This window comes from Vipera ursinii (assembly GCF_947247035.1).
Source record: "Vipera ursinii genome assembly, chromosome: 11".
Lineage (NCBI taxonomy): Eukaryota > Metazoa > Chordata > Lepidosauria > Squamata > Viperidae > Vipera > Vipera ursinii.
Genome location: NC_139524.1, coordinates 12,560,487 through 12,585,605, shown reverse-complemented (window position 1 = coordinate 12,585,605; position 25,119 = coordinate 12,560,487). Strand labels below are relative to the sequence as shown.

General features: G+C 41.6%; 1 protein-coding gene across 1 annotated transcript; it reads left to right on the top strand.

The window, feature by feature from the left end:
- Window positions 1-6,377: 6,377 nt before the first annotated feature.
- On the top strand, window positions 6,378-23,797 carry TMC3 (transmembrane channel like 3; the record flags this gene model as incomplete). The annotated part of the gene is made up of 22 exons (XM_083371739.1): window positions 6,378-6,487; window positions 7,071-7,214; window positions 8,911-8,986; window positions 9,828-9,909; window positions 10,503-10,609; window positions 10,862-10,960; window positions 11,089-11,231; window positions 12,255-12,402; window positions 12,968-13,011; window positions 13,787-13,934; window positions 14,531-14,640; window positions 14,930-15,008; window positions 16,217-16,465; window positions 16,759-16,887; window positions 17,638-17,705; window positions 18,158-18,286; window positions 19,323-19,433; window positions 20,071-20,196; window positions 21,379-21,457; window positions 21,681-21,723; window positions 22,286-22,595; window positions 22,948-23,797. The coding sequence occupies 22 exons, from the start codon at window positions 6,378-6,380 to the stop codon at window positions 23,795-23,797; spliced, it is 3,384 nt and encodes a 1,127-aa protein (XP_083227865.1).
- Window positions 23,798-25,119: the final 1,322 nt, after the last annotated feature.

Below are 25,119 nucleotides of genomic sequence, written 5' to 3'. Positions count from 1 at the left end.
TAAACATACCGTAGTTTCAATTGGGAAACCATGACCATCCTAGACCTAGTCAAATCCTAAAACACGAAGTAATTTCTAGAAGCCTGGCACTCTGACAATTTAGCCATCAATAGACGAAACGTCAATAATATTTATAGCAGTGATGGCAAACTTTTTAGACACCAAGTCCCCCCAAAACATCCCCCCGCCCCACCCACCCACAGGGCCCACCTACAGCCTCCACAGCCCGCAGCAGCAGTTCGCCTAGGTGGCCCTGCAGTGCCATGGCAGCCATGCCCTCTGCCTGCGCCCCACAGCATCAACTGCGCGTGACGGGGTGCAAGGGCGGAGTCTTGTCCCTGCTGCCCGGCTGCCATGTCCTTGGCTGTGCTGCTCTGGGCAGGCCGTGCCCGGGGGCAACTTTCCTCTTGGGGGCGCTGGTGAGGAAGGAACTATGGGGGAAGTCAGGGCTGGGGCGATGGCATGCGTGCCCATAGAAGGCTCTGCATGCCACTTCTGGAAAGCATGCCATAGGCTCACCTCCAGTGATCTATAGACTAATCCAAACAATCAACTAGTCCAAAGGGGCACAAAAAGACTTAAACATCCCCCCACCCGCAATCAGCATCCAGATGCCAACAGTAAACAGCCCAACCAAAAAAACTCTAAAATCACTCCCAACAACACTGACAGGGCAAGAAATTAGAATATAAACTGACAGTAAATCCCACTGCTCACTAGTGTTGATATTACCTAGTCTGGGTAATGAAAATCTGCACAAAACCCACCAAGCTCAGAGAGTACCAAGGACCTCTAATTTTAACCCTAGTTACAAATATTCTTTATTAACACTAAAAGGGTCAGGAAGGAGAAACACCTCTTGTCTCCCAGTATGAGTATCAGTCAGTGATTTCTCAGGGACTGGAAGAGAGAACCAGCTGAGTCATGGAATCTCCTTCCTAGTATGACTCTTACATAAAAAGCTATATATCTTGTATGAACAGGTATTGTACTGAGTGGTCAACCTTTTAGACAACACAGATAGGCGGCGGCACGGTGGCATCAGCAAGGACGGGTTCGCATGCGCAACTTAGATCTCATGCATGAGAAAATGAAGCTTTACACGCTGAGCCACCGTGGAAACCCTGTTGTATTCAAATACATTTATCTGCATGCAACATAAAACCGAATCATTTTATCAACTAATGAAACATTACATTTGTTTAGTAATAAAACCATCTGACTTACTATGGATGAACTGTTGACTGATGTGGTCATCAGGATCTGTGGCATTTGATTCCTGTGAAATTAAAGGTAAAAATATTAGGAAAAACATTCTGTAGCAATATTATTGTGAACTTTCTACAACTTATTTTAGTTAAAAAAATGTCATTGGGACATTTAAAACATTTTTAAGAAAATGTAATTAACAGACCCTTATCAAAATTTGCCTAGAATTTTTTTTATTCAGACAGACAAGAGCCATATATAACTACACTACATTGCAAAAAATTATTCTCTGGGAATAAATGATCATAACTAACACTACATTGGCAGAAAAGATTACTTTTTTCTTACTACAAATATAGATCAACTCAAACAAAATCTTGACTTATTCTCTAGGTACAAAAAAAGCACCATTCAAATAAAATGACATCCCCCTAGGTGTTCTATTCCTTTTATAAATATGAATAAACATTAATACTTAAAGAAAAATACAGCTATTAAAACAAATTCAGAAAATTAAAATGCACATGGTTTATGTATATCACAAAGCCAAATGCAAACTGATTATCCAAAAGCAAGCTCTAAAACAATATATCAAACCACACATATTTACCATTGGGGGGCATTTTCAAATAAATGAGGCTAAATTGATCTCAGCTCCAAATGCCCAAAAATCTCTCTTGCAAGTGACTTGGTTAACCAAAGACCAAACTACACAAATTTGCCTCCTTTTTCTGCCTTTTCTCATTAATTGCACCTGGGCTAAATTTACCTGAGCTCCAAATGCTCAAAAATCTCTTGCAAGTGGCTTGGTTAACCAAAGACCAAACTACACAAATTTGCCTCCTTTTTGTGCCTTTTCTCATTAATTGCACCTGGGCTAAATTTACCTGAGCTCCAAATGCTCAAAAATCTCTTGCAAGTGGCTTGGTTAACCAAAGACCAAACTACACAAATTTGCCTCTTTTTCTGCCTTTTCTCATTAATTGCACCTGGGCTAAATTTACCTTAGCTCCAAATGCCCAAAAATCTCTCTTGCAAGTGACTTGGTTAACCAAAGACCAAACTACACAAATTTGCCTCCATTTTGTGCCTTTATTCATTAATTGCACCTGGGCTAAATTTATCTCAGCTCCAAATGCCCAAAAATCTCTCTTGCAAGTGACTTGGTTAACCAAAGACCAAACTACACAAATTTGCCTCCTTTTTGTGCCTTTTCTCATTAATTGCACCTGGGCTAAATTTACCTTAGCTCCAAATGCCCAAAAATCTCTTGCAAGTGGCTTGGTTAACCAAAGACCAAACTACACAAATTTGCCTCCTTTTTGTGCCTTTTCTCATTAATTGCACCTGGGCTAAATTTACCTTAGCTCCAAATGCCCAAAAATCTCTTGCAAGTGGCTTGGTTAACCAAAGACCAAACTACACAAATTTGCCTCCTTTTTGTGCCTTTTCTCATTAATTGCACCTGGGCTAAATTTATCTCAGCTCCAAATGCTCAAAAATCTCTTGCAAGTGACTTGGTTAACCAAAGACCAAACTACACATATTTGCCTTTTTCTGCCTTTTCTCATTAATTTCACCTGGGCTAAATTTACCTTAGCTCCAAATGCCCAGAAATCTCTCTTGCAAGTGACTTGGTTAACCAAAGACCAAACTACACAAATTTGCCTCCTTTTTGTGCCTTTTCTCATTAATTGCACCTGGGCTAAATTTATCTCAGCTCCAGTGACCCAAAAATATCTATTGCAAATGGTTTTGTTAACCAAATGCCAAATACCCACACTCTCTGGGAAATGACTAAACCCTAAACTATTCATTGTATTTATATGCCTCCCTTCTCTCCAAGAGGCAACGCTAGCCAGCATCCAAACAACAGAAAACATTTATTTATTTATTTTATTTTATTTTATTACATTTATATACCGCCCTTTCCCGAAGGACTCAGGGCGGTTTACAGGGTAATTAAAAACCAAGATACAAAAGTTAAAAACAAATTTAAAAAAATTATATTTGTCCCTGTATAAATAAAACCCCAATTAAAATAAGATTAAGACACAATATTAATAGTGAAATTAACAATATGACCCAGACCCCTCAGCTTTTCTTTTCTTCTATAACTATGAACCATGGCTATTTTTACTTTAACGCAGGGCTCAACTCTCTGGAAACAGGCACTGGCCAGCAGTAAACCAAAGCCCCCCACATTTAGCATTAAAAAACCAAAACCTTATGAATGTGAACTACGGCTGAGTTTGGTTCCAAAACAGACGTCAACTTACTCTTTGGAATCAAACGCCCGCAAGTGCTCCTTCGTTGCTGGAGTGGGGCCAGGGCTTACGCTCTCTGGCTGCCCAACAGAAGCACGCCTCCTCGGAGAAACCCGAGGAGGCATGCAAGGCGAGCCGTCCCTGCGGCTCTTTAACCCTCAGCTGTGGAGGAGCTGCTGTTCTTATATTTCGCGCCCGGCAGGCCAACCAATTAGAGAGCTCCCTCAGCTTTAGCCGTAGCCAATGAGAGCCCTCTCCACAGTTGCTGCCTTTTTTTCCCCCTCTGCAGCTGAGGTGGAGTGGGCGGAGCTTCGAATGAGCGCGCGCTCCCTCCTCCCCCCTCCCTCCCTCCCTCCCGCGCCCTGAATGGTTTCGAAGGCTGAGGGAATTATAGTTTTCAGGCCGTTTTGGAAGTATTCGTTTTCGTCTTTTCTTCAACTTCCATCCACTTTTGTTTCTGGATAGCCCCCACCCCTTCCCACCACCACCACCACCACCCCCCCCCCCAAAAAAAAAGAAAAATTGGAGAGGGCCAATATTTCCCAAAGCACCTAAAGGCAACGCAAGGAATAACGGGATAGAAACTGATCCAGGAGAGATTCGACCTAGAAATGAGGAGAAATTTTCTGACAGTGAGGACAATCAACCAGATTGTCTTCAGAACCTGTTGGAGCTTCATTACTGGAAGCTTTCAAACAGACTGGACCAGCATCTGTCAGAAATGGTGTAGGGCAGGGGTCTTCAAACTTGGCCCTTTTGTGACTTGTGGACTTCAACTCCCAGAATTCCTCAGCCAGCTAAACTGAGGAATTCTGGGAGTTGAAGTCCACAAGTCACAAAAGGGCCAAGTTTGAAGACCCCTGGTGTAGGGTCTCCTGCTTGCCGGGGGCTGGACTAGATGACCTAAAAGGTCCCTTCCAACTCTGTTATTCTAAATACAAGAGCATAAGATTACAGGCTTGCGCAGGGCTTCAATTCATTTTGTTGAAGGAGAGTCTGCTTTGCTTGTTTATATCTTTAAGGAAAGAGTCACAGATCTGTACCTCTGTGGATTTCAGTCCTGGAGGTTTAAGATATGGCTCTTCTGTGGAAGTCAAATAAATAAATAAATAAATAAATAAATAAATAAACCTTTATTGTCAAAGTACAACATGTGTGCATTGAGATTAGCTGAGCCTCCCCCGTGCTCTCTCCCCCCAACACACAGTGACAACAAACCCTCCATCCCACCACACTATGTGAACCAACGTCTATCAGAGTTAAAATACTAGCTGTTATTAAATAACAGCTTTACGTTTCAATTTATTATTCAAATTATTTGTACAGCCAGTCATCTCAACAAGTCACTGAAGAAGTGCCAGCAACAAACAATAAAGCAAACAAATACTAATAAAGATTATTTTATATATTTATATAAAAATGACAGAAGTTGTCAACTGCCATTTTGGGGGATTTTTCCCCTTCCACCCAAAGCGAGACTTTGAGTGGATTTACCCAACAATCTAAACCATGATTATGATTTACATGTTTGTGGTTTAGCATGTTTATAAACTATGCTCTATGAGTCTATGGCTTAGTTTATGTTGTGCAAAGCCAGTCAACTGATTGATTCCTCAAGCTATGGCTCATTACATGTGAACAAACTGTGTAAATTTAAGCACTTTCTAAAAGCATTTGAAGCTACTGTACTTAATCGGTGTTCTCTAAAAGTCTGAATTTGCTGGTAAAAAAGAATAACAGAGCAGGCTGAGGATTATAAAGAAGGTGAGGAAACTAACCTGCTCAAGACTTTGCATTTGAGTTGATTAAATCATATAGAACTAACTGGCTATTGGAAGGGAAAAAATTCTCAGTTCATAATAATATGGTAGATAAGCTGGGAGCATGAATGGAAACAACCAGCGCTTGGCAGCAAATCTAGTGGCCAGTACTTAATGTTCTGCCTTCCAGAGGACGAAATAAAGCACCAGAAAGGGCATGAACCCTTGATTTATGTGGCTGAAATCTCACAGCCAGTAGTGCATAGAGTAACTGAAATGCTGGCTCAGAGATGTGGAAGACATATGAGATCTTTCTTTTCTTCTGCTCACTTTACAATTCTACACTGTATGCTTTTTTTTTTAAAAAAAGGTATCATCTACTCCAGCAACTCACCTTCCTGAACAGCAAATAAACTCAACATTATAAAAATAAACATCAGGTTGAAGAAACCAACATTCTGCGTTACTATGTTTTCCAAGACAGTTGAACATCTGCATAGAGCTTGCTTGTAGCTCACCAGCTTTATTGGAGGGTCTTCCATTATGTGCTTATTTGTTATCCCTCCTCTAGATTTTTAACAATTTTCTATGTGCATTGAAGAATCCCTGCAGGTTACAAAGAAATCAAATCCAGTTGGTTACTTTGATCCATTTCCATAATGAGCTGTCCAGTTTACAAAACCCTGATGTAATCCAGTAAAGCTATATTGGTGTAATCTTTCTGTTCTAAAACATTAATCATCATCAGAATTGATTGCTTCGTGCGCTTGGACTATCTCCATTATTTGATTAGAGTTAAATGCATATCATAAAGTAGGCTATGATCAGCTGATTTCTGCTACAATAATTTAGGATTGCAGCTAACTATACCAAAACCGATTCCATTCCCCCCCCTTGGATATGTGGGAGAGGCATGCTACAGTGCTACAGCTTTGATGTGCTGTGCCTTTAAGACTATGTACGTATTCTGAGCTTTCTGATATTTCTCAGACCTAGGAGTGTCTGATGCAGACAAGGATGGAAACAGACTCCACTTCAACATCTATCAGTTTATAACTCTCTTTATATCTGGTTTCTAATCATCTTTCCCCAGCTTCCTGCAACTTGGCTACTCTTTAAAAAAAAATCATAAAGTTCTAAGATGTCATTTGGAGGTGGCAGTTCAGCTGCGAAAAATGCAAGAACCTGCAAGAGATTGAAAACTGTGAAGCGACATGCCAGCATCTACACCTATCCGGAACCACCCCACAGGTGAGGAATTGATTTTCTGTTCTATTCAATCAACCAGCTGAAACATGGTACAAGGGAAAGACTTCTTCAGATGCTGTTTTTCTATTGCCTTGGCAAGGCAAATATCACCTGTCAGAATTCCCACTTCAGCACAACTATTGATGGACAGCTCTGGATAGCAAATATCTGATAATGCCGTTCAGGTGGGTAAGAAGAGAGACCTTGTAATTAAACATGCAGCAGGTCCGTGCTGATATTGGACTTTAGCCGTATGAAATTTCTCAGCTTTGAAATTTGAAGCAGAATTAAACCAAGTATTTGGGTTTGTTTAATGGAGCAATATCACCCACGTTCATGATTTGCTTGGCATAGATTCACACATAGGTAAGAGAAGGAAAATCAGACTCTTTGGGTACAAATAATAACTATGTAAGCTTTCCTCCTAAGCCAGTGGCAGTTTGGAGTAAAATACATGGACTGGCTTTGGCACTGAAATTGTAAGCTAGGCAAATAAGCAAATCTGTGTTTTTGTGACTGTTTCTGAGAGAAGTATCGATCGTGGTTTCATTTATGTGTGTTTCTTGTGGGGTCGGGCTATTTTTAGCAACTCAGATGAAGATAATGGGGATGAGAAGGTCGACAGCAATGATCCGGAACAGATCTTCCAGAACATACAATTTCAGAAGGAAATTATGTCCAACATTCGTTGCAGGCCATGGCCCATGAGGCAAAAACTCCGAGCATTGAGGTAACGGGGTGACTTGTGGAGAATGACCAGTGTGAAACAATTGTTTTAAGATTGCAAAGCCAGTGGTCATGTTCAGTGATTGCATCTCCTTGGAGAAAAAGGTATCTGAGCCGCAGGTTATGTATCTGTCAGATTTATAGCCAACCCTTTCTCCAAAAATGAAAGGTAGCCTATATAAGTACTCACTTTTTTGTCTATTCTTTCCTTCACCAACAATTTTTCTCCCTAGTTCTAGATTGGTTCTCTTCTTGATTAGTTTCCATCCATTGCATCTTGCCTTTCCTCTGGTGCTTGGAAAATAGGTTGACCACCCTCTTCTTTGTGGTAGCCCCTTAGATATTGGAGCACTGCTATCAGGTCACCCTTGGTCCTTCTTTTCTTTAGGCATTTCACTTACTGAAAGTCTCTCCTGACTGACAGGGTGAAGTTTGTCTGGTCTTGGTATGAAAGCCTACTTCTTGGTCTTTCCATCCTTCTATGGTCAAGAGAGCAGAACATTCCCAATCAATCAGCTTTGTCACAATCGCAGACCAGGCCAAGTTCCAGTACATGGCTTTGGATAATAATAATAATAATAATAATAATAATAATAATAATAATAATAATAATAATAATAATAATAATAATAATAATAATAATAAAAAGATACGAGCTACCTAATATTCAGTAAAATAAAGATAAAGTGGTTGGCCTTCAGTCCTCCAGGCAGCTTCTATGGCTGAAGGGGGATTAGAACTAGGGTCTCCCCTCTCCAACAGCTCCACCCCTGTACCACCCTGGCTCTTGGGCTGAGAGGAAAGGTTTGGCCCATAGTCACCAAGGGCCGTTTTTGGGCTGAGTGGGGACTGTTTTTTTTAATCCCATTTATATCCCGTCCTTCTCCGAAGACTCAGGGCGGCTTACAATCTAAGCACAAATCAATGTGCTTAGCAATAGCCTTCATTCTATGTATATGCCTGCTTATTAGGGCTTTCGCCCCCCCAAAGCGGCATTATTACAAAGTCAGCTTAATTGCCCCCAACAATCTGGGTCCTCATTTTACCTACCTGGGAAGGATGGAAGGCTGAGTCAACCTTGAGCCTGGTGGGACTCGAACCTGCACTAATTGCAGGCAGCTGGTGTTACTGAAGGAGGCATTAGCCCACTGCTCCACCAAGGCTCTTATCTCGAAGCTGGGTCTCTTATGTTCTAGTTCAATACCTGTGCTGTGTGGTGCAGTCTTCTTTTAATTTGCTTTCATGGGCATTGCAAGTTAGCTGCTCTGCATCCATTGTGAACTGGGTGGTCTTATAAAAATATAGATGAAATAAATGATCACCTCACACAGCTCAGCTCTGTCCTTCCTTGTGATTTTCCTGAAAGTCTGGAGACTGGGTGGTGGACTCCTTATGTTTTATCCCCCCTTGCTCTCTTCTCTGGTCCACAGTTGTAAGGGTTGGTAGTTCCACAACACACAATAAAGCATCTGTAACTGCTGACTGGTAACCTTCCCTTTCCCTGTGATTTTTCTAAAGGAAGGAACATTAAGAGTCTCCCATTTTTTATAAGGATAACAAGGGCAAAGTGCCTTTGGCTGCAGAAAGTCCCACTACTTGGTGCCATTTGTTTAATGTTGTTTATGAAAAGGGAATGGCCGGAACCAGACCTATAATGAGATTTGGGTCATCAAAAACCCACCACTTTCTTCCCTTGGCAGACAAGCTAAAGAGATTGTATTGAAGTACGAAGGTCGGCTGACTCGGACAAGAGGCTATCAAGCTGCTGGAGCAGAGGTTGGTCTGGTTTTCATTAAAAGCTCCAGAGCTCACTTTTCATGAAAATGAGCCTAGCATTTCTATTTACAGAGAGACATATTTCCAATGATATCATTGTCATCTCAGTGAAATTGAGAAATACTGTTTACAGATCTCCTTTCCTTTCCTGGCAAGGCTTCCTACCTTTAATGGTTCTATCAGAGAAAGATTCATTGGGGAAAGTTCACCTATTGTGAATATTATACAGTATAGCATTTGAACACCAACTATCTATCATCCAAAGCCTTTGCAAGGCTGAACTGTTTCATTTGGCTTGCTGAAATGGTTGCGTTATTGGTTTTGAGTCAGAAGGCTTTCTGAAGTTTGAGCCTTTGGACCATTCTTTCTTTAATTAAAATACTTCCAACAGCAGCTATTGCAGAATAGATTATTTATGTATTGAGTTGGTTTAGAACACATCCACCAACATTTGAATGCCAAAGCATAGATATTAATCAATGGAATTTGCAAACTACCTGGAAAAGTTGGAGAAACACACAGTAAAAGGAAAACTGATTTTTCTGCTTGTGTTTTGGTTCAGAAATACAATATTATATAGACTCAATTCAATGGCAAAGTTAATTACTGTAGCTGCTCTATATCTTGTTTTATATTTCAATATTAAAGTTCTGTGAAAATTACAGAATTAAAATATTACTTATATACAAGATAAAAATATTTCAAGAACATGATTACTAAAGCAAATATATTAAGTAAAATAATAGTGAATTACAGGAAGAAAATAACAGAAAATCAGCAATGCAATGCATTATAGACTGTATGTGTGTTCTAAGTGTGTGTGGCTATTTTGCTTTTCTAGCTATGGAGAAAATTTATTAGGCTTGCATATAACTTCATGGTCATCTTTATTCCTTGGGAAATGAGAATCAAGAAAATTGAAAGTAAGTATACGTGTCTTGAAAAATTCAAAACATTGAATTAAAAAGAAAATGCTAGGAACTGGGAGGTTTTTGTTGAGCTAATTCAAATCCAGTTTCCATTACTTTGTCATACGTCAGATTTTAAGACAAATCTATTTCATTTTGGAGCTATGATCCTACGCATGCTTTATCAGAGTAAATTCCATCCAAATCAGTAAGACTTACTTTAAATAAGCATGCAAAGGGCTGAGGTAGAAACCATTTATGATTGTCTATGTAGGATAAGATGAAATACTGATTGTTTACTAGTAAGCATGGTATCAGCGTCATGATTATCCAATATTCTTTGGCTTTGTGTTACTTGCAGGACTGCGTCTCCTTGCTAGAGTTGAAATGACTACATTGATCATGTCAGGAAAAGTAGCTGGGTTCCCCCCATTTCTGGAGATCAGATGGACTGAAGCTCGGAAGGGTTGTTTTTCAGTGTGGGAGCTGAAATGGCCTCTTGTTGAAAATTCCTTTGTCTCCAGCACTGTCTGCCTACTGGCAAAAGCTGAAAACATCTTTCCTTGAAGACTTTGGAGGCCTGATATGATTTGTTTCTTTGTGTTTAGGTCACTTTGGCTCAGGGGTTGCCTCTTACTTTATCTTTTTGCGATGGCTGTTTGGCATCAACATTGTTCTCACTATAATGACAGGAGCCTTTGTGGTTTTGCCAGAAGTAAGTGATGCTTTTAGATTGTTTTAGACCAAGAGCGGACCATTTGACCTTGGCTGAAGACCCTAAAATGTCTCAAAGTATCTTGAAGGGACTTGAGGACATCATACATGGTGTCATATGAGCCGGATACTTGAAATGGTCTGGAGACTAATTCAATAAACTATTTTCTATATGACCTGGGTGGTGTGCAAGTACTGTAAAATCTACCCGTCCATCTACCTACCTAATTTCCAGACTTGGTTTTTTTTACAGATCTTGGCTGGAGATGCTTTTGGAAGTACTCCCAACAAGCGGATCCCCAGTGATCAGTTTCATTCTGCACAGGACCTGGATACCATCTGGTCTTTGGGGGTAAGCAGAAAATCTTCCCTAGTAGACACATGCGCGCGTGTGCGCACACACACACACACACACACACACACACACACACTTCTTAGATAGAAGTGTTATGGATAACTATGTTATTTCTATTTCTGTAGGGTTACCTTCAGTATTCCGTTTTGTTCTATGGATACTATGGGCAGACGAGGAAAATTGGGAGTGCTGGTTACCGACTGCCCCTTGCCTACTTCCTTGTCGGAATGGCGGTGTTTGCCTACAGTTTTATCATTCTGTTGAAAAAGTAAGGTGGCTCTTTTCATGGCAACCACCTATTTTTTAAAAAAATACATAAATTATTCAACTTTATCCAGTTTGTTCATTAGGAACTGGAAGCAAACAAACTGAAAGACAAAGGAGCTTGCCTAAACCAAAATGTAATACCTTCATGAACTCAAAGTCATTAAATGACCTACAGCAATTTAAGTTCTTCAGTTCTCTTAGTTAGGCAAAATAGCAAAAAAACAAAACAAAATCCCAAATAAAAATGGGCTAAACATAATGGAAGTGTGTACTGACTGCAGTTATATTAGCTAGAATTAGGAGTAGGTTGAGATACCTCAGTCAGAGTCCTTCAAGCGAACACAGTGCTAGGCTGCCTTAACAGAGGGATAGAATCAAGGTCCCGTGAAGTGTTAATACTACTTTACAATGCCTTGGTAAGGCCACACTTGGAATACTGCATCCAGCTTTGGTCATCACGATGTAAAAAATGTTGAGACTCTAGAAAGAGTACAGAGAAGAGCAACAAAGATGATCAGGGGACTGGAGGCTAAAACATATAAGGAACGGTTGCTGGGATTGGGTATGTCTAGTTTAATGAAGAGAAGAATGAGGGGGGACATGATAGCAGTGTTCCAGCATCTCAGGGGCTGCCCCAAAGAAGAGGGAGTCATGCTATTCTCCAAAGCACCTGAAAGCAGGACAAGAAGCAACGGATGAAAACTAATCAAGGAGAGAAGCAACCTAGAAGTAAGGAGAAATTTCCTGACAGTGAAGACAATTAGCCAGTGAAACAACCTGCCTCCAGAAGTGGTGAATGCTCCAACACTGGAGGTTTTTAAGAAGAGACTGGACAGCCATTTTGTCTGAAATGGTATAGGGTTTCCTGCCTGAGCAGGGGGTTGGACTAGATGACCTCCAAGGTCCCTTCCAACATTATTGTTGTTGTTGTTGTTGTTATCATCCTCCTCTCATCCTCCTCCTCATCATCATCCCTGGTCTGAAGGATAACAATGTATGGGGTCATTTGATGGTTATTTTCCAGGATGGCCAAAAATTCCAGAATGAGCCTTGCTAGTGCTTCTGATGAAAACTACACCTTTTGCTGGCGAGTGTTTTGTGCTTGGGACTATTTAATTGGCAACCCTGAAGCTGCAGAGAGCAAGTCCGCTGCCATAGTGAACAGCATCAGGGTAAGCTAATCAACATCCAAGCGGAAGAGAACCGGTGCCTGCAACACAGTAGACAAACAAAAATACCATGACGTTGTATTGTGTAGAGTCATTAGAAGGATATTGACCATAAGTCACACAAAAGTTTTGTTGGAGTGGACAGCTTCGGGGCCTGTATATTTATATTATAAGTATAATTTATTTATTTATTTATTTTTTATTTTAATTCCATTTATATCCCGCCCTTCTCCGAAGACTCAGGGCGGCTTACAAGCTTAGCAGTAGCCTTCATTCTATGTATATGCCTGCTTATTAGGGTTTTCACACACACCCCAAGCAGCATTATTACAAAGTCAGCTTAATTGCCCCCAACAATCTGGGTCCTCATTTTACCTACCTGGGAAGGATGGAAGGCTGAGTCAACCTTGAGCCTGGTGGGACTCGAACCTGCCCTAATTGCAGGCAGCTGGTGTTACTTAAGGAGGCATTAGCCCACTGCTCCACCAAGGCTCATTTATTTATATTTATATTATTTATATTTATATTATATTTATTTATAGGCTATTTTGCCTTTGTTTCTTTTAAGGAAGCTATACTGGAAGAGCAGGAAAAGAAAAAGAGCACAAACCTGTACGTATGCATATAATTTTTCCCCTCTAGTGCAGGGGTCGGCAACCTCGGCTCTTTTATGACTCGTGGACTTCAACTCCCAGAATTCCTAGCTGGCTAGGAATTCTGGGAGTTGAAGTCCACGAGTCATAAAAGAGCCGAGGTTGCCGACCCCTGCTCTAGTGATATACAGTACGACTGATCGGGGAAAGACCAGAAGCCAGATCCGTCTCTTAAACTGTTATAGGTCATAACTGTTGGTTATGACCTACAAAGCCCTACATGGCATGGGTCCGGATTACCTACGGCAGCACCTGCTGCCGCCATCAACTTCCCTCCATCCAGTGCGCTCCCACAGAGAGGGCCTCCTCAGGGTGCCTCCAATCAAAGAATGCCGATTGGTGGCCCCCAGGGGGAGGGCGTTCTCTGTGGGTGCGCCAGACCTGTGGAACCGCCTTCCGGTTGAGCTCCGGATGGCCCCCGACCTGCGCTCCTTCCGGCGTGATTTAAAAACCTATCTATTTGAACAATCTGGCCTGGTCTGATGGGTTTGGGGTTGGATTTAAATAAGTTCTTAACACATTTTTAGTATTGTATTCTTGGGCATAATTATTTAATTTTTTTTAAATCTCTTTTTTAACTTTTGTATTTACACTTTTGATATTTATTGCCCTGTTACACCGCCCTGAGTCCTTCGGGAGAAGGGCGGTATAAAAATTTAATAAATAAAATAAATAATAAATATAAACTCCTGAAATGATCTGAATCTTCTTTTCTGCTTCCTCTCCATATTCAGAGCAGTGACAATAAGCTTAAGAATAATTGCAAACATCTTGGTCCTTCTCTCCCTGGCGGGAAGTATTTACATCATTTATTTTGTCGTGGATCGATCGCAGAAGTTGGAAAGGACGAAGAAAGAGCTGAGCTTGTGGGAAAAGAATGAGGTGAGAGCACGTTTTCTTAGCTTCAGACTCCTTTTCCAATATGAGATATGAGCCAAAGCGATCCTTTTCCTCTTCAACTGAGCTATCTATAATGGCTGTTTATGAGCCATCATAATGACGATAACATACTGGACACACACTCTATGTGCCTGTGTTTTCAGATGCTTGTTCTCCATCCTCCTGAAAGGGCCACGGCAGAAACTTCATTCCATTTCCATTTTGATACCAACTTACTTGGTGTTAGACTTTCAAGCCAATGAATAAACTGAAACCTGACTGTATTTTATTTATTTATTATTTATTAATTTAATTTGTATACCGCCCTTCTCCCGAAGGACTCAGGGCGGTGAACAGGGCAATACATAATAAAAACAAGATACAAAAATTAAAAATCTTTCAAAATGCTTCGATGGCAAGTGTTTGTGCCTGGGATTGCTCAGTCGCGTGCATTTTTGAGTTGTGTCACATAATCCGTCAAGGATGAAGTTCCAGTAAAGAGCTGTATTCTGATATGCGTGATGGTTTAATAATTGCATAAAAATCAAGCGCTTTCCCGCCCCCATCCTGAAAATAAGACATTCTTCTCTTGTTTCCAGGTTAGCGTGGTTGTCTCCCTGATTACCATGCTTGCACCGTCTGCCTTTGAACTGATAGCCGCTTTGGAGATGTATCACCCCAGAACTACACTCCGCTTCCAGCTTGCCAGGTGTGAGACATCATCTGCATCACATCCACTTAGCACAGGGGTCTTCAAACTTGGCCCTTTTATGACTTGTGGGCTTCAACTCCCAGAATTCCTCAGCCAGCCTGGCTGAGGAATTCTGGGAGTTGAAGCCCACAAGTCATAAAAGGGCTAAGTTTGAAGACCCCTGACTTAGCAGAATAAAAATGGCCTCAATCATTTCCACCTGAAGGGACAGATGGAATGGGGTGGACTTCCAGTGAAAAAATCATTTCCCAATTTTTGTTTCTTGGTTGTTGTGGTTGTTTTCCAGAGTGTTGGTCTTATATTTGGGAAATCTCTACAGCTTGATCATTGCACTTCTGGATAAAGTGGATAGCATGAGCTTTGCTGTAAGTTGTAAATCTTTATCATTTTGGCTAGCAAGATGATCTCAGTGCTTTGCAATAATCCCCATGAGACAAGTAGGGATTTTGGTGAACTGAAACGCTTCAGCACACAGTTGAGGCAGAATTACACATCTGTAACTGTAAGGGACGCGGTGGCTCAGTGGGTTAGGACGCTGAGCTTGTCGATCGGAAGGTCGGCAGTTTGGCGGGTCGAATCCCGAGTGCCGCGTAACAGAGTGAGCGCCTGTTACTCGTCCCAGCTTCTGCCAACCTAGCAGTTCGAAAGCACGTAAAAATGCAAGTAGAAAAATAGGGACCACTCCGGTGGGAAGGTAACAGCGTTCCGTGCGCCTTTGGCGTCTAGTCATGCCGGCCACATGACCACGGAGACGTCCTCAGACAAGCGCTGGCTCTTCGGCTTTCAAACGGAGATGAGCACCGGCCCCTAGAGTCGGAAACGACTAGCACACATGTGCGGGGGAACCTTTACCTTTACCTTTAACTCTTCAGTATTTCATTGTAAAAATGATAAAGTGTTAATGCTCTCATTTTTTTGCCTTCCCCTTTTATTTGTAATAGTGATAAAACTGTTATCTCAGAATGTTATCTCATGTGGGTTGGAATATAAGAATGGCTTTATAACAGAAATTCAATCCACACTATTAACAAACTTGACATACAAGCATAAGCTGCATTACTGTAGGGAAAAAAAGAAGTAATAGATAAGAATAATACAATATTCAATTAATTGTCTCTATCCCCTAACCAGGGATGTTTTGGCTGTTGTGATTACATTTCAAAAAGTGATATTGGAAAGACAAAGTTAAGTACACTCATAATAAGAACTAAACTTGTTTTGATTTAATTTAAATGTTTTAAATATTTTTTTCTCTTGACACACTGGCAATTATAATTAAGCAGCAATTGTTGAGCAGGAGAGAGACTCCAGGCTCTATTACAGGGGTGTCAAACTTCCATCCCACAGGCCGGATACGTCATGCCGAAACCACACCCATTCCATTGCTGGCAATGGAAAAAAAGTTGTGAAACGTCACATGACATTGTGAGTTTGACACCCCTGGTCTATTACCTACTTTTTGGCAAAGTCCAAGTATTCTTGAGGCTGCAAACTGTGACTTAAAAGCTTTAAACGGGACTGGGAAAGTGGAAAGACCCACTTTCTGAGTTTTCATTTCAATATATGATTTCAGAAGATGGAGGTTCATAAAAATGGAAGCAACAACATGGGTACCACCACCTTCTTAGCAGCAAAAACCGTCCTGGAGCACAACTTTTCAACCCCAATTCCAAATATGCGAATGATTAAGAATGGCACTTTCCTTCTATATGAGAATCACACCCATAGCTACGCTCGCCGGGTTGAATTCAACAATACAGCACCTTACGACGCCAACGGCGAAAGTCACCAAAGTCAATGCTGGGAGACCTATGTTGGTCAAGTAGGTCTCATCCTTATCCGAGCTGTTTTCTTTTTCCGTCGATGGCAGCAGAACTGAAGAAATGTTTGGCAGGAGGATCAATGGAGACCTGCCTTCCCATCCTTAATATTATTGCTTCTGCTGTTTCTAAAGTAGCAAGGATGCTGCTTATTTTTTTTTATGAATACTCCACTTACAAATATGTTACACATTTCAGTGTTAAATGCCTAGGTAGTAATGCACGTTTTGATGTGCGTGCGTGTGTGGTTTTTTTTAAGTGTTACTGTTGGTCATTGCATTGTGTTTTGTTTCAGGAGATGTTGAAATTGTCAATTATCGATATGCTGTTCACTGTAGCTAGCATCCTCCTGATTGATTTTTTCCGTGGTCTTTTTGTCCGGTACTTAAGTGACTGCTGGTGCTGGGATCTGGAAAACAAGTTTGTGAGTATAGGTTCAAACAAATAAATAAAAAAGTATAAATTGGAGCATATTCCATGGAGGTAGGAGCCTTTTTGAAATCTTCCTTCTTCATTGCTTTCAGTGAGTGGTGCAAGGATCGATCCATAATACTTTCAACCAATAGAGGGCAGTGTTCCATCTAAATTTGATCTGAACCAGTAACTGGAGAGCAGATCTTTAATGCTTTAAATCAGTATTTCTTAAAGTCTGGACAGAGGACCTCTGAAATCCCCCTGAGACCCTCTCAGGGGGACCTGCAAAACTAAAATTATTTGCCAGCCTATGTTGAAAAATAATAAAACATTTAAATCCCTTCAAGTATTTAATTAAATTATATTAAATTAATTTTAAAATTTTAATTTTATTGTTATTAGGAATTGTGGGCTTGTACTAATTTAATTCTATTTTATTCTTTTTTGTACTGTTTTAATTGCCCTGTGAACCACCCTGAGTCCTTCGGGAATAGGGCAGTATATAAATTCAACTAATAAATAAATAAATAAACAATCATGAGAAGTGATAGTAGCAGCAAAGACATCAGAATTTGTAATACAATAAATATTGATAAATATAACCCATGCACACAGAAGCTCTTTCGTCCTGCATAATTTTTAAGAGTGGCAAAGGGAGCAGAGAGGGGGGGGAAATGTAAGAAACACTGCCCCACATGTATCTCTTTAAAAAGAATTTGCTACTAAATCTTTTTAATTGTTTTTGTTCCTTACTTTGCAGCCGGAATATGGGGAATTTAAAATAGCAGAGAATGTCCTGCATTTGGTCTACAATCAAGGGATGATCTGGTAACAAATTAACTTCATTCTGTTTACCTTAGTGATAGTTCATTTTTGAGGAACTTACAGCCATATTGCCTTTGAACCGCAGACCAGTAACTGCATTCCCAAAAGGGAAATTGTTTACTAAGAGTTGTATACTGTTAGCTTGTCTGCATTAGTAGTTCCTTCACCGGGGCACTGCTTATTTGATGGTTGGTCTAGCATAGCTGGCTCAGGAATTCTGGGAGTTGAAGTCCACGAGTCATAAAAGAGCCAAGGTTGCCTACCCCTTGTCTAGTGTTAATCATGCTGTTAATCTCTACTCATAAGGGTGATGGCCAAATTCATTTCTTCCTGTTGGCCAAACTCATAAATAACCAAACCCATTCCGACTGAAGCAAGAAGAAGCTTGTTCATTAATAGTCTACTTCCCAAATTAAGAACATTGATGAGTGGGCTCTGGTTGTTCCCATTCCTAGGATGGGAGCCTTCTTTTCTCCTTGCCTCCCTGCATTCAACGTCCTGAAGCTGATTGGGCTGATGTACCTAAGAAGCTGGGCAGTGTTGACCTGCAATGTCCCTCATCAGCAAGTCTTCCGAGCTTCAAGGTTGGTTACTTCACATGTATCGCCACAGAAACAGCAAAACACAAGCTCTGGCAGTTGTTTTCACAATTGTCTGTGAACATAAAAACAAAACAAACACCTAAGGATCAAAAAATCGAATAGATTAGATATATGAGTTTGGTTTAATTTGACTTGGCTTTTTAAACCTAATAGTTAAAACTTACTGAGTGTACTGATAGAACATAGAATCATACTGTAAGGCTGGAAGGAATCTCAGAGGTCTTCTAGTCCAACCCCCTGCTTGAGGAAGGAGACCTTATATCATCCTGATCAAATAGTTGTCCGTTCTATTTTTCAAAACCTCCAGTGATAAGAGCACCCACAACTCTGGGAGGCAAGCTGTCCCGATTAATTGTTCTCAGTGTCAGAAAATTTCTCCTTATTTCTAAGTTGGATCTCTCTTATATAAGCTTCCACCCATGACTTCTTGTCCTGCCCTCTGGTGCTTTGGAGAATAAGTCAATCCCCTCTTCTTTGTGACAGCCCCTCAACTCTTGGAAGACAATTATCCCCCAACCCTTCCCTTTGATAGCCTAAATATACCTAGCTCCCCTTGTGAGTTTCTCTCCTCCAAATTACTGCGTGGGGCTACAGAAAGCTTTGCCAGCATCTTAAAAACAGTGACTGGAAGATAAAATATGGAACTTTGCCACGTTGCAATGTTGAAGTTATTTCTCCACCTTTTTTTGTTGTGGTTCTAGCAAATGAATGTTTGTGTGATGCTTTTAGAAAGCCAGGGCTAAAATTTGAACCCTTGCATTCTTTTAGAGAAGGAAGATCAAATAGGGTTAAGTAAATGGAAAATATATCTATATTTTATCTGTAATAACATATCCTTGTATCTATAAACCTACTAAGGTATTGCACACTATAAAAATGTTTACTACTGATAATAATATTAATAATATTACCAACAAATGTGGCACTTGGCCTTGTAGTTGGGATTTTAAAGGCCTTGGATTACTAGAGAAGCAAGGATATGTAATGCTTTATGTAACAATGAGAGCTTTCTTTTCAGATCTAACAACTTCTACTTAGCTATGCTGTTGTTTATGCTCTTTCTGTGTATGCTGCCAACCATCTTTGCAATTGCTCGCTACAAGCCATCTCTAAACTGTGGCCCATTTAGGTAAGTGGATACTGGCTTTGCTTCACTTAATATGCCAAGTAATATTCTACTAACAGAGCTACTTTGTGTTAATTTAAAAAAAAACCAACAAAAAAACATCTACAAAATCAGAGCTCATTCCACAAATAATGCTATTGGAAGATAGATACTGTGGTTGTGGTGTCCTGATTTTTCATAATTAGATAGCTCCACGTGTGTCTTTTATGCATCATTGTCATAAAATGAGGAACACATACCATAAAAATAAACAATATTGGAAAGTAAAGAACTGGGTTGAACTGCGATAGGCTGCTGATCAGGTTGCTGATCTACGCCACTCCACTGACTTTTTCACGGTCTTCTGAGAATTGAGGTTCAGCAACAGGTGGAAGGTCACAGGTCATCTTTCCTCAAAGTGGAGGTAGATAAGAAGCCTTGAGTTCAGCTTGAAAAGATTTTAATCCCAAGTTGTTTAAGAGGAAACTTGTCGTCTATCCATGTATGGACTTTATCCCTCCAGCTTGCTCAACTAGTGGTCATTTCCCCCCATTCTTCCTAACATATCTAGCTCAGAGCTTGGCTGTGAACAGAAAATTATTCTGAAATGTTTTAAATGCTGCCGATTTTCTGAGACAACAACTGAATATTTTCCTTCTAGTGGGCAAGAAAAAATCTATGACATTGTGTCTGAAACTATTCGAAACGACTTCCCTCCTTGGTTTAACTCTGTGATGGCTTATATCAGTAGTCCTGTGGTGGTCCTTCCAGCTTTATTATTACTCTTGTAAGTCTAAACACTTTTATTTGATTTGATGGTCAGTATTTCAAGTGGACTCCAAGCTCTGTGTCCAGGAGAATCTGGCCATGTCATTATCCTGGGAGAACTTCCATTTTAGCCAGCAAATGGAAGAGGCTAAGAGATAATAATATTGAAAAAGACCTCTGCATTTAGATAGCTAATATGTTGGGTTTAAGGGACGCGGTGGCTCAGTGGGTTAGGACGCTGAGCTTGTTGATCAGAAGGCTGGCAGTTTGGCGGGTCGAATCCTGAGTGCTGCGTAACAGAGTGAGCGCCTGTTACTCGTCCCAGCTTCTGCCAACCTAGCAGTTTGAAAGCACGTAAAAATGCAAGTAGAAAAATAGGGACCGCTACGGTGGGAAGGTAACAGCGTTCCGTGCGCCTTTGGCGTCTAGTCATGCCGGCCACATGACCACGGAGACGTCCTCGGACAAGCGCTGGCTCTTCGGCTTTGAAACGGAGATGAGCACCGGCCCCTAGAGTTGGAAATGACTAGCACGCATGTGTGGGGGAACCTTTACCTTTACTTATGTTGGGTTTATGACTAGTGCCTTCTAAGTATTCATCAGGTCTGCCCTGGCTTAGCTTCTAAATCCAAACAAGGTTATAGTTATAGTTATAGTTTATTTGATTTATATACCGCCCTTCTCCTTGGTAGGGACTCAGGGCGGTTCACAGGGCATATATCAAAAAGAGAATACAAAAATTAAAAAAGGAATTAAACCCATGCCCAATAAAACAGTGGTACAAATTAAAAACAATTAAAAACCCATAATCCCCCATCAGGCCAGGCCAGCTAATTCGAACAGGTGGGTCTTCAGGCCCCGACGGAAAGTTCGGAGGTCTGGTGCCATCCGGAGCTCCACCGGCAGTTGATTCCATAATGCCGGAGCCCCCACAGAGAAGGCCCTCCCCCTGGGGGCCACCAGTCGACATTCCCTGACTGGCGGCACCCTGAGGAGGCCCTCTCTGTGGGAACGCACAGGGCGGAGGGGAGTCGATGCCGGCAGCAGGTGGTCCCCGAGGTGGCCAGTTGCAGGGAAGAAATCTCCTTATTATGGAAACAAATTATTGAAGTTATGTTTATTCAGTTCTTTTAATTTAATGTGATGTAAATCAAAGACATCTCTACTGATATTTTTTCCTCCTGATATTCCGCCCCCCCAGCATGCTAATATATTACCTGCAGAGTATTGCGAGGTCATTAAAATTCACCAACAGCCAACTAAGGATGCAGATCCAAACTGTAAGTGCTGACTAAAATGCTCATACCACGTTTTTGGTATTTTTTAAAAAAATAAAATTAATTCTTACCAGAGAGAAAAAAATGAATCAACGGGTGGGTAGCAGGTACAGATAGCTTTTATACCCACAAACTTTATTTGATGTCTGAGCGCAATGTTTTGTTTTTCAACAGAAGTATTAGATAAGGCTGAACTTTTAACCAGTTAATTTGGTATCTGTTGTAGGAAAGAACTGAAGACAAGAAAAAAGTGGTCAAAATGGCAGCAGGTGAGCAAATACTTCCTTAAGGTGCTCGGCCTCATTGGACTGTTATGTTCGGTCCTCTTTTTCGCGAAATGCAATAATAATTGAAAGCAAAAGCTGTCAAATGAAACATATGGAGACTAGCCTAGCCGTGTTTACCTGCTGCAGAAAGAACCAGAAGAAGATTGTGACAAATTTCAGACCAATGCATTAATTAGAGAATCAGCTTTTGAAACTCCAGGACAGAGCTACAACCAGAATTCAAGAACTTTGGGCAACTCACTGAGTTTTGAATTTAACCGTGCCTTAAAACCATACTTCGTTTTACTTCGGTTATAGCTTGTAATGTTGGGATGTCATGATTTATGGTTTAGGATGATGTGTGAATCCAGCTTCTGATTCTTGTTTAACAAGCCAGGATTAAAGCACGTCACATTTTAACATGATGGGCAAATTCAGCTGGAGGATGCTGGTTGAGTTACTAAGGTTGTGCTTTCGATAAAATATGTGCTACGCCATTGATCAGTTCCAGCTGATGATGGGAAGCAATGACTGATTTCCCCCCCCCCTAAATTTTATTTTTTAGCTAGAATCCAAAACGTAGAAGGAAATGGCAAGCGGCCCGAACAGGAGACTGACGTCATCAGTCTGGAGTCTTCAGCTCGCTCCTCAACCCCTAGGAAAAATGGCAGTGTAGTGAACTTTGAGTCTCCCAAACCCAGCCAAATACAGACAATATCTCAATCGGTACCACCCCCTGAAATACTGAAAGCAGTGGGCCCATCCCCAGCAAAAGATAATCCAGGTGTTCCAACACCTGTAGCACCAATACCTGTCACTCCAACACCTCCTATTCCTGAGATGGCAAAGCCTAGAACAGAACCTTCAATCAACAGGTAAGACCCTTCCCAGAAACTAAAGAAACCAGAGAGAGTGACTGGCCAAAGTTACCCAGGTGGCTTTCATGTGGGACTAGAACTCACCGTCTCCTAGTGATTGGCCCATAGCCATCCAGCCGGCTTCCATGACTAAGGTGGGACTAGAACTCACTGTCTCCTAGTGATTGGCCCATAGTCACCCAGCTGGCTTTCATGACTAAGGTGGGGCTAGAACTCACCGTCTCCTAGTAATTGGCCCATAGTCGCCCAGCTGGCTTTCATGACTAAGGTGGAACTAGAACCTACGGCCTGATGTCTTAACCACTAGACCAAACCACTTAGCCATCCTGACCCTCTCTTTCTTTCTCAGATACCCAAACACCATGCATGGGAGTGCTAGCGAACTCTGCAAAGCCAAAGTCTATACTCCTGTAAGGATGAAGAAACGCATGGAAGATGCTCATTCCGAACCCTTGTTCAGGAAAATGAAGCCGGAATCTCATGGGGCCCCCGGGGGTCCCCCTTTTGTGGGCCACAGAGCTCACACAGCCAAGTACTACATTGTCAACGAGCATCAGCCCCGCAAAAAAATCCTCCGTGCCACAACCCGGCCGCCAAGGAACATCCGGATGGATGAGACAGGGGACTTTGTGGAGTTATATCCACGTCACATCCGAAGATATGTGGTTCGAACACCCCGCAGGGCCTACTCACCTCATTACACTGAGGAGGAGGAAGAAGAAGAAGGGTACAGAAGAGGCGTCACTAAGCAGACTCATCACCGCCCGCGGTCCCTGTCAGACCTCCGAGCCCTCCCTCGCTTCTACATTGGGGAGTGGACCGACAACCAGGCTCTGCCAAGCAGGTCCCTAGCGAAAATGCGCTACAAGTCTTGGGAAGATGGTTTCGGTTTGACTTATGGCAGAGGCCCCCACCCCCACCGAAAGATACACCTGAAGAATATTGAATTTGACCAGACTTATCCAGAACACCCTGGCAAAGCCACGTCCAAGCCGTCTCCGTCTCCCACAGAGTCCGATTCCATCTCTCCTGAATCGAGCAGTGATCAGCCCACCAGTGGCAACGATCAGTACATCCAGGTCCTCCCCAGCAAAGAGAAATATCTGAAATCGGGAGCGAAAGGAACTCCTCAAAAGACAAACTCTGGTGTGGAGTTGAACCTGGCTGAAATGAATGACCTGATATGTTCCAATGTCTGAAGGAAAAGTCTTCATCAGGGTTCAGTCCAAACTGGGAATAAACAACATGGCGACTGCTTTAGAAAGAAGGTTGCAGTTTATTCAAGAGGAGAGCCAGACAGAAAGATGACACTGGAAGAGAAGAGAGAGAGAGAGAGAGAGAGAGCGCATGTAGGGAGTGGGTTTTTATACCCTCTTGGGCTTTTTTTTGGAGTTGTTTCCTGTTCCTGTTTGAGGCTTTGTATTCCCTGTGTCGTCTACTTTGACCTGAGTCTGAATCTGCCCCTTTGGCATGTGGGGGTTAATCTTATTATGTCCTGTCCTAGAGTTTGTGTGGGGTATGTAGATTTTAGGTGTCTTTGTCTTCCTAAGCTTCTAGCTGGAGGACTGCAACCTTCCTGAATGGATTATTACATCTGCATTTCTACAGAGCTGGTTTCTGCTTGCGGGAGGGAGACGTGGGGCTATTAAGAAAAACTGGGTATGCTTTTCTGCTTCTTTAAGATCCTTTGAGCAAATATAATATTCTGCCCTTTTAATATTTCCTTCTTGGGTGGGGTGGGGGGCTGACTTCCCACAATAGGAAGAAAAAAATTGCAACATTTGGGAACTGTGAACTGAGGCACACTCAGAGCTCTGCCAGGTACCCCACAATCCTAAATGTTTGGGCTTTGCTTAAGCGTTGTTACATTCCACTTGAGGACGAATGTTGAGTAGTTCCACTCCTGTAACATTCTCTCTACTTGCTTATTCTTGGCTAAAGTATCTTTGCTGTAGTAAAATTGGACTGTAGTAACGACCGTTCAAAATCATCTTTAACAAGCATAGAGAAGAAGCTGATCCCACCCATTGCATTTAAGTCAGGGGTCTTCAAACTGGGCCCTTTTATGACTTGTGGACTTCGACTCCCAGAATTCCTCAGCCAGCATGCTGGCTGAGGAATTCTGGGAGTCGAAGTCCACAAGTCATAAAAGGGCCAAGTTTGAAGACCCCTGATTTAAGTAATGGATTCTGGCATCAGCAGGCCAGCTTGCCAGAACCAGGGGCTGCTTTCTCTGTTGTTCAGTTACATTACTCTGCTCACTCCAGACATTAAATAAAATATTAACTAGCAACAGTTTGCATACGGTTAAATAATCAACTTCAATTGATTGATCGATTAGATTTTTATCTTGCCTTTATTATTTTACAAGTAACTCAAGGCCGGGAACCTACCCATTACTCTTTCCTCCTCCTATTTTCTCCACAACGACCCTGTGAGGTGGGTTGGGCTGAAAGAAAAAGACTGGCCTAAAGTCACCCAACCAGCTTTCGTGCCTGTCAGAACTAGCATTCACTGTCTC